This window comes from Amphiprion ocellaris, chromosome 7 (assembly GCF_022539595.1).
Source record: "Amphiprion ocellaris isolate individual 3 ecotype Okinawa chromosome 7, ASM2253959v1, whole genome shotgun sequence".
Classification (NCBI taxonomy): Eukaryota; Metazoa; Chordata; class Actinopteri; family Pomacentridae; genus Amphiprion; species Amphiprion ocellaris.
In genome coordinates this window covers 11,119,926-11,129,767 of record NC_072772.1, presented here as the reverse complement: position 1 = coordinate 11,129,767, position 9,842 = coordinate 11,119,926, and the positions used below count along the sequence as shown (strand labels likewise).

The 9,842-nt window shown below is 38.6% G+C and overlaps 1 protein-coding gene across 1 annotated transcript; it reads left to right on the top strand.

Annotated features, from left to right (window-relative positions):
- Positions 1–4,271: 4,271 nt before the first annotated feature.
- rnf7 (ring finger protein 7) lies at positions 4,272–5,543 on the top strand. The gene is made up of 3 exons (XM_023295681.3): positions 4,272–4,481; positions 4,623–4,670; positions 5,081–5,543. The coding sequence occupies exons 1-3, from the start codon at positions 4,316–4,318 to the stop codon at positions 5,197–5,199; spliced, it is 333 nt and encodes a 110-aa protein (XP_023151449.1). The 5' UTR covers positions 4,272–4,315; the 3' UTR covers positions 5,200–5,543.
- The last annotated feature ends 4,299 nt before the right edge of the window (positions 5,544–9,842 follow it).

Below are 9,842 nucleotides of genomic sequence, written 5' to 3'. Positions count from 1 at the left end.
AAGGTTACAGATTCAGGATTTGGAGTTGCAGTAGTTGTTCAGGATTACAGGTTTACAATTTCTCCTGTCTTTATAGACTGTTTAATTTTTGACCAGACTCATGGCATCTGGCAAAAAAAAAAAAAAAAAAAAAAAAGTTTTAGTGAAGGAAGGACTTGGAATGGCCTGTTTCCTAACTTTGGACATGTTTAAGTACCAGATGGAAAACAGGTCTGCCTCACTGATTTTTCCTGCAGTCCTGATTGTCTGTTATAATCTGTCAAAACAGTCTTGACATTTAGTCCAAGTAATAAAAACTGGACTCTGTAGCTGTAAATCAAGTTACACTATATAGATTGGCCATGAGAAGCTGCAGCAGAGTGAGGAGGAGACGGTGTGCATGTTGAGTGGGATGTACCGTACTGTCAGCGAACACATCTCCCCTGTTAAGGAGATGTGCATCAAATAGGGAGTCGGCCCACTAGTAGAGGCATGACTGGAGACGAGGAGCCAAAATCAGCGGCTGGGATCTCTTAACCACCCCTTCCTCCTACTCTCTAATTGATGCTGCAGCTCTCTTTGCTCCCACGTGTGCTAGGCGATAGTTTGAAGGTGGAGTCAGAGATATTCATGTTAATACACTTTATATCAAATTCAGCAGTTATCTCTCACAGTGTGATATCAGCTCTGGGTGTGCACTGAGAAAGAATTTGGTGTTAATGCCCAGCCCTGGCACTGTAAGTGGAAAATAAGCAACGTGGCTCTGAAAACACTATTCCAGATTGTACTGTGCATGTTTGTGCACGTTAATGCTCGTGCACACAAAAGGGAGAAACAGAGGGTTAAGGGGAGGCACGAGGAAAGCGGGCTGTAGGAGCGAGAAGGCACATTCTAGCAATCTATATGAATATATTAACTGGCAAAATATCAAAAATCTTTCTTCAGCTTGAAGTAAACTCTTTAATCTGAGAATATGCAAACATTTGGGAATAGATATCATGTTAAATTAGTGTTTAAAAAATAGATTTTAACTCAGGGACCTCTTCAAGACTGGGTTTGTAACTGTACTAGAGCCACAGCAAATGATCCTAAAATAAATTTGAGCAAACGAGGTGACCCAAAGACAGGTTTGGGTTTAAACTTGCTATTTGGTTGGGGTTATTCTGAATGGATGTTGCATGTTCTCATCCAGGTGCTCCAGACATGCTTGGTAGATTAAATGGTGATTCTAAATTAGCTGTAGGTGTGACTGCAGGGTTTTTTTTTTTTTTGTCTTTGTTTGCCCTGTGATTAACTGGAGATTCACCCAGGATTCACCCCACCTCTCAGCTAATGTCAACTGAAATAGGCTCTGTGATCCACCACAGAATGAAGCGGGTATAGCTGATAGATAGTTGGATGGAAGGTGACTCCACGTTTGGCATGACAAGTACATAAAAAACGAGTAAAAACCTAATTATTTAAATAATGAGAAAAAACAGAAATACAATGCTGTCTACACATGAACACTATATCATACTAATGGAAAATGGAAATGGAAAATTTCCCCTGACATGGGGAGTAATAAGGGATTATCTTATCTTCATAAAGAGCTCCTATTCATACAGGCCAAAATTATTTGTGCTTTTTCATTTAACAAGTTTAGCTGACAAAAATGAAAGCTGTCAAAAATTATCTATTCCATATTTATCAAACATTTTTGTTTTTCAGTCCAACACATTAGACTTTCTGCTCTGCTGCTAGTTCACCCATCTTCAGCTCCAGTTCTCTCAGGTTCGATGAAGAGCGTCTCCCAACTGTGACTTTCAGCTCTTTCCAAGGGTCTTATATTGGATTAAAGCTCAGGACTCACATCAAGTCATTGCAGAAAGGACCAGTGTGCTGTTCTGGTGCATTACCTCCTTCTTTGATAAGCTTCTAATTTCATTATGTTTTGCACAAAATCAAGTCAGTCTCTGCCACTGCATCAAAGCAGCACGATAACATAACTGAGACTGTCACAGTGGATGCAGTGTACTTTTCTCTTAGACTTTTTATTATATTTGTTCCTGTGAATGTGGAGTCAGTGTGACTCAACCAAATGCTCTAATTTAGGTTAATTCAGCACTAAGACATCGAGACTCCTCAACTTTATTTTTGGCAAATTCCAGTTTTCTACCTCTTTTAAAACCGGAGCTGTCCTAAGTTGTCGTTCTACATAAAACCCAGTTATATTCAGACAGCAACTGTTGTACTTTCACCTTGAAGGTCAGCTTTTGTCTGTTTTGAAGTTTTCCTGGTTCTTTTTTTAATCATGATTCAAAATATCCTTCTGGACAATTAGTTAGATTTTCCTCGTGGGGCCATGCTCAGGGATGTTGGCTGCAGTTCCATGGACTATCGCCAACTAAATTTCCTAATAAAATCAACAGCTGTGGTCACAGGAACATCATGGTGCTTGGAGGTGATCTCACAGATATTATCTTGACTGATCTTGGCAATCATTTTCCTCCTTCATTCCGCTCACGATTCCCTTATTTTCTTTATGTTGTTTATGTTCAATGATAAAAGCTCACACTGAGTATGGCTGATTCTAAGATTGAACACACCTGCATTACTAAGACAACAGTCTGTCTTCAGTAACACTACAGTTCACTTATTTGCCATCATTTCTAAGGGCCATTTTAGAAGATTTGTGTACAATTCAGCTCTTTTCACAGCTTATTTTATTCTATAGTAAACCAAAGGCATGCAGGTACACTTTTACAGGAGGAGCTGAACATGGTTTCAATGAGGTTAACAAACTAGAACCATCTTTAGAGTTAAATTCGTTTATAGTGCAATAAACCAGTCTTAATGAGCAGATAAGTTGACATATTTGACTAAAGAGGTGTGTCAATCTCCTCTTTAAAATTCCAAGTTATTACTTCATTTCTGCTGCTCAAACTCACAGATCTGTTATACATATTCACAATTTCGATGTTTGTTGGGAACAATGATTTGCTCTTGTCTCTCACAGTGCTGAAAGTTGCAAGCAACCACAAAATGTACAGAACAGAAAGAACGATTCCTGAAGGAACTCTGGAAACCTAAACACTATTATCCATCCCCTGGTGCTCTTTCTCTGATGCTAGGTCTCACTTGCAGAGACACTTTACTGCACATTGACTGAAATAAAATCCATTTATACACTAGAATTTAGGGTCATAAATAAGTGATGTAAAATATTTGACGATGCACATGTAATATATATGACATACGTGTCTAGACAATGTTTTGCTGACACGCACTAACATGAGGTTTATTTTATTTGCAGTTCATCATAACAAAAGAAATAAAAATGCTTCACGCTGTCACATGGATTTCAGAAGATATATGATTCCACTGACATGAGAACCAATATGCAGTACCTCAGTGATGATTTGACAGTGATTTACTGTGTGAATTGACTTCTGAACTTGCTTCTTTTTCCAGTCAGTAGTTCAGTTTCTGCCCAGAAAAGCAGTCTGTTCAGTTTAATTTTATAGCATTTTATAATAGACTTTGTGAGGGCAGACAGCTGAGATACTTTTATAACTGGTTAAGAAATGCTTAAATTAAATATCCTATTACATTTACTATCCATGTTGGTGAATACAGATTTTTATGTGAATACATAGATAATTTGAAACTGACTAATATCAATTTGATGATTCTGGACAAAATCAGATTCTCTACAACTACCCTATAAATGTGTGCACTGACAAATAACAGCGTACAATTCTTGCAACTTGTCTCAATCAATGTTTAATATGTAAGAAACCAAGACTGTCAAGTTAATAAGTGTGGCTTCAACTAATATTCGATTTCAAAAAGTATTTTTATGTGACACATTTGTATTTCTAGTACTACAGGCCAGATTTTTTTTCTGTATCATGCAAACATATTTAAACACACATAAATCCACAAATGCTTGGTATTTCATGTAAACAGAGCTGAGAATTTTTTAGTTCGTCGCATTTTTTATTACCTTTTCCTTAAATGTAGCTAACTTTTATAGACAGAAGTCAAACGAGCTTGAAAGATACCACGTTTGTGTGTCGTGTTAGACTGTTATTTTATTTCTCTCTATTTATTCTGTCTCACCCCGTGTTGTATTAAATATTTGGATATATGAGTGTTTTGACAAGTGTTAGAAGTGTATTTTTGTTCCCTCTGAGTCCTGGAAAACAGCTCCCTCTTCTGTCGCTATGGAGACAAGACGCTTGCTAAACCGGTTAGCATTAGCATTAGCGTCGCCGCCTCAGCGTTTCGTCCATTTTGTTGAGCTAAGCTAACCTGCGCTAGCTAACGTTACCGTATTTACCGTGCAGCAGAGATGGATGACGGTGACGAGCCGGGTTTAGTCCTCTCTCACAACACTTCTTCGGGCTCTAAGTCGGGCGGGGACAAGATGTTTTCCCTGAAGAAGTGGAATGCTGTGGCTATGTGGAGCTGGGACGTTGAATGCGACACTTGTGCCATTTGTCGGGTGCAAGTAATGGGTGAGTCCGAGGAACTGTCAGCGTTAGACAGTTAGCTTAGCTCGGATACCCGGCTAATGGAGCTAACGTGGCTAATCTTACCATTAATACCTGAAGCAACCGGCGTAATGGTGCTGTAACATAGTATTTCTTGATTTGCAGACGCTTGTCTCCGATGCCAGGCGGAAAATAAACAAGAGGACTGTGTTGGTAAGACTGCCTTGGCACTTAAACATTTATTAGCACTCAGCAGGTTAATCCAACAAGCTAACATTAGCTACTTTATGTGAGCTGTCACAGGAATCCACCGAGCCAGCTAATCACAGAGGAAGGGGCTTTAAATTCTGAATTTGTAGTCTCGTGTTGGTCAAATTGAAAGTAGACGTAAATGAGCCATTTATTTATGTTTGTGAGTTACCGTAATGTACCTCAGCAATTATCTTAAGTGAAGTACTGCACAGTAAACTACTGACTTTATTGAGATTAATACAACTGATAAAGCTGAAATGAATTGTCACATATTTTCTGGTTCAATCTTCTTAGAAATGTGTTTCCTGTAAATGGCCATTTATTGATTCTTGCTTGAATTAAAGCCGTCATGCTCTGTCTCTGTCTTTCAGTTGTATGGGGAGAGTGCAATCACTCCTTTCACAACTGCTGCATGTCCCTTTGGGTGAAGCAGAACAATCGCTGCCCCCTCTGCCAACAGGACTGGGTGGTTCAGAGAATCGGGAAATGAGCTTCACATCCAGGTGGACTACACCTGTATGCACCCACAAGTGGTGCCAGACTTGACAATGACTGCTGCAACGCCCTGTGCAGAGCCATCCACAGCAGTCCTTCTACTTATGATTGCATGTTTCCAGTAGTCCTGGTATCAGAGGAGGACGATGGACAAAATTAAAGCTGCACAGGCTCGATTGGTTGATGTGACCGAAGGGGTCAGGAGTCCCGGAGAGAAGGATGAAATGTGTTGCTGTGTTTGGTCACATGTAAGCTTTACATTGGTGTCTGTGGTGATGTGTGGCACATCTTGAATATGTGACTGTCTTTTTAAAAATAAAGAATTGTGAATAGCTGTAATATGTTCTTTTTTTCATCAAGACATTTGAAAACACTTGGTACACAGTTCGTATCAATGGTGAAGATATGGAAACTAGTACTTTATGCAGTCCTAGGACCAATGTTTTAGTTTAAAATAATGGAAGTACACACACTAATCTATGTTTCAAATGTAAATCTTAGCTTCATACTATGAATATTTTCTGAGTCACAGGCCCTTGAAATAGGGATGGATTGAGATTTAATGCTTGTTATTTACTTTATTTTTTTCAGGATTTGTAAACCTTTATTAGAGTAGGAGGTAGCACATGAAATTTTCAGGGCAATAAAACACATTTGAGCTTTGTTAAAAATGCAGCCATAGGAATTTAAAATCCACTTTAGATGTCACAATCTAAAGCTAAAATCTTGCATTTGTTCAATAGGATTTTTCCTTTTAAAATGTATGAATAATATCAGGATATATCATATTTTCAATAGCAAAACTGCACTGGTTTGATCTGTTCAGTGATAACTCACAGGCTAATTGTTTTTTAAAAGTGTGTTTTGGGTAAACTGTGAAAGGTCATATCAGAGTGTCAGAGAGGTGGTTAGTCAAAATGAGTAAGGTGTCGTCTTTACCCACATTTTGATACCAGACTCATCGTATAACCATTATTCTTTTGTGTCAAAATAAAGTTCAAGTACATTTTAACCCCTTGACACCTATAGTCGCGAATTCGCAACATACCACTTTCATTCAGACTGCAGCCGAGATAGCGTATCCATTCCCCCAGTGCTGGCTTGTTAATGTTCAATATGTACCTTGGAACCTTTTAGCACTGGTTTCTTTCAGGACCAGTTGGAGTGGGACCTAATTATTATATATCTGTTATTATGGATCTATGTGTAATTGAAAAATTAACAATCTCCACTTATTTTAGCATCAGCTGGAAAGCAAAAACACACAAAAAAAATGTTTTTATTGTAAATAAATTCAGGCATCAAGGGGTTAAAGGTTTATGAACGTAGCTTTTGGCTGCAATATGGTGAAACAACATTGGTGTTCACATGTTTTATATAATTTGCTTGTTTGAGAGTTTATCCAATCCCATGCTGATAATGTTTGGTTCTGCTGTCAATTATAATCACGGCCTGTTTCCATTGTCATTGTGATCAGAAGAGAAGATGTGCAATGTTGGAAGTCAACGGTGGTGTTTTCTGCAGGGCCAGGAAAATGACGGTACAGAAATCATCTTGGTTTTAATAGCCTAAGGAAACAGAATCTCAAATTGTACATTTTGAGAGAGTGAATATTGCCAAGATAGTTTTTTAATTTGTCACAAAGAATTGGAACAAAGGTTTCTTGAAGATGAACCTGCTATCAAAATAAACGTAAGAATTGAAGCTGCAAGCAGCATTGATTGGGCCCTCGCTGCATGGCGACAGACACATCGTTTGAGGAAAACTCACAATTTTCATCATGAATCATCATCAACGTCCCAAAGCTTATGTCACCGCATTTGAGATTATGGTCGACTGGCTAACAGTAGCACGTCAAAGTGTAAAACATGTCCTTTCCTGTTGCCAGCAGGTGGCGCTGTGACTGTGAATGGATACTGGCAAATGGATATGATCAGGGCAGGACTCTGATCAATCATATAAAGTTTGAGGCAGATTGGAGCATGTACAGGGAGTTAGACAGCACTTCCTGTTTCATGTCCAAGCATCGAAGTTCAGGGGCCCGCCATGGCCACGCCCTTTGACTGTTGCAGAACATTTTAATAACTTTTCTTCAATAAGGCCTGTTGTATATAGTGACCAAATTTGAGATCTCTTGGAGTTACGCCATGTGAGGATTTCACCCTTGAAAATGAGCAAAAATAACCAAAAAATCTCACAGTTAATGTAAAATGGCTGACTTCTTGTTCGATTTAGGATATGGGTGCCACAGACTTTTTTGTGCACCCTGACATGCTCCTACCAAATTTTGCAGATGTAGGTGAAACATCCTGCCCAAAGTAGATGTTACAAATGTTGCAGGGGTCTCTAGGGAACCAGTTTTCCACACACGAGCATCTCACATTTTTCATCAGTTCTGATGTGTGTGCTAAGTTTCATGAATTTGTGAGCATGTTTAGGCCCTAAAAATGTGATTCTTTTGGGTGAAAAGTAATTCCTTGCATTCCAATAGGGTCCTACGCGCTGTCAGTGCCCGGGCCCTAATTAGACCTTTTATCTGCTGTTACTTACATTGACCAACCACATGGTGATGTAAACCCTGAAAGTTTATCCAAAAAACACAAAATTTTCTCCAGTGAACATCAGAAAACTGACATTAAATCCAGAGATATCAGCGTTTGTTTCTATTACTCTATAACATAGCTATTGAACTAGTGCAATAGCTATATTCATTTTATGAAGGTAAAATTTTGTGTGGCTTTATTGAATATACAAAAGTTATTGTTTATATATATTTTTAAAAATCTGCAGGTTCTGAAGGGGTCAAGTCAGAACTCTTTTGAGATGTGGTTGATTTATATGAAATGACCCAAATGCCAAAACCTTCAACCTCATGCTGACACCAATACCAACGTCTTAAAACTCCAAATTACGATTTTTTATTTCTATTTGTCAAACGGGTAACTTGCAATAACAGGAGGTCAAGTTTAGATGACTGTTTGAGTAGAATGATCAGTGAATGAGGTGTGATTCTGAATATTATCTTTGGGGCTGACAGAGAGGGAAAAAAAATCACCAAACTTCCTAAACATGGCACTAACTACTCACAGGATGAACTCACCTCACCACCATAAGTACTTTGGCCGCCAAAGTGAACTATCTGGCAGACAGCCATGTTAACCACTAAACCACATGCGCTTGTTATGCTTGTATAGCAAGACTGGCCTTGTTCCAGTTTAAACCTTTAAACCGTAACCTTGTTGATTGTGACCTGTTCAGAGCAATCATTAAATCCAGCCAGGATTTTGATCAACCAAAGTCTATATAAAACGTGCCAAAATGTGTAAAACTCACACCGGATATGGCTCAGTTTTATAGCACATTTATTGTACTTCAGCCACATTATAAAAAGCTTTTAGGAATTTCTGCAGTCGTATGCATAACAGGGCACACAAAAAAGAAAGAAAATGCTGGACACAGTTTTTGTTGCAAGGAGTATTGTAAGTGGGGAAGATTGACCTCAGTAATTGATTTAGACATGAGGCTAATGAGTGGAAGGTCGCTGCTTCATCCTTCCGGAACATGTAGGGGAAGTGAACAAAAAGCAACGCTTCAGTGTTTTCCAGCAAAATCCACATGAGAAGTACACTTAATGTAATATATTAATTGATTGGTTGCATCAAACAATCCTTTTCATGATTAAATCTGCCCATTTTTATTATCAGATTAGTAGATTTATGAAACTGTTGGAAATGGAGAAAAACATCAGTAAATCATTGCCTGTTGGGCTTTTAACCGGTATCACCATAATACCGTTAATAGAAGAGAAATAACTGCATGTACGGTCAGTGACAATGCAATATACACTACATTTATAAAGCCTATAATGTTCCGATGTGTCAGAAATGTGCTGATTTAAAGTAGCGGTGACTTTATGGCTGCAGAAATACACTTTAATCTGCATCACTTTGGCCTCAAAAATGTTCTCTCACACAACCTCTGCAGACACTGAATTAAGTCTGGCTCATAAACTGTGATATCTGTAAGAGGACTATTGCATTTGTGCTGTTGTTTGTGTGTTTTTTTCCCCACACCATCCATAAAAAGAAGCAGTCATAAAAAGGCCATATCTTTTGTAATCGTCTTCTACACAGAATGTTGAGGATTGGGACACATTTCAGGGGAATTTACTGCCTGCACTGATGTTAAAGTGAGTAAAAATTGACTTTACAATGTCTGCAGCTTCTAATCTCTCTGGGAAATTCAATTTCTTGCTCTTTACATAAACAATTAGGGCTAATTTAGTGAAGTTTTCATATTTTTTTCTATAATGTATCTTTAAGAGTGCATACTGCTCATATTGTCCATAGAAAGCTCTGTTAGTGGCCTTTTCATCTCCTACTAAGTTATTACCAACTACAACTTGCTGAGGTCAGGATGTGCCACCTCATCGTGTCCTACTGGCAGCCCAATTAGTGCAAACAGGCTCTTTGTATCTTCTAAAAATAGACCAGCCTAAAGCCTCTTAAGTTCAAACCACATAAGTTGCTTTCCCTGTGTGCCGTCTACGAATAAACGTGCAAAGACACTTAGCAACCAGCAAATCCCTGAGCACAGCGGTGTCTTTAAGGCTCTAATAGGCGTGGTGCAGGAGCTTCA

What these genes read in the sequence shown, in the direction of transcription:
- rnf7 (XM_023295681.3), top strand. Translation starts at nt 4,316, where the DNA reads ATGGATGACGGTGACGAGCCGGGTTTAGTCCTCTCTCACAACACTTCT. An exon ending in TTGTCGGGTGCAAGTAATGG is followed by an intron (nt 4,482 to 4,622) that starts GTGAGTCCGAGG and finishes CTTGATTTGCAG; the next exon opens with ACGCTTGTCTCCGATGCCAG. An exon ending in TAAACAAGAGGACTGTGTTG is followed by an intron (nt 4,671 to 5,080) that starts GTAAGACTGCCT and finishes TCTGTCTTTCAG; the next exon opens with TTGTATGGGGAGAGTGCAAT.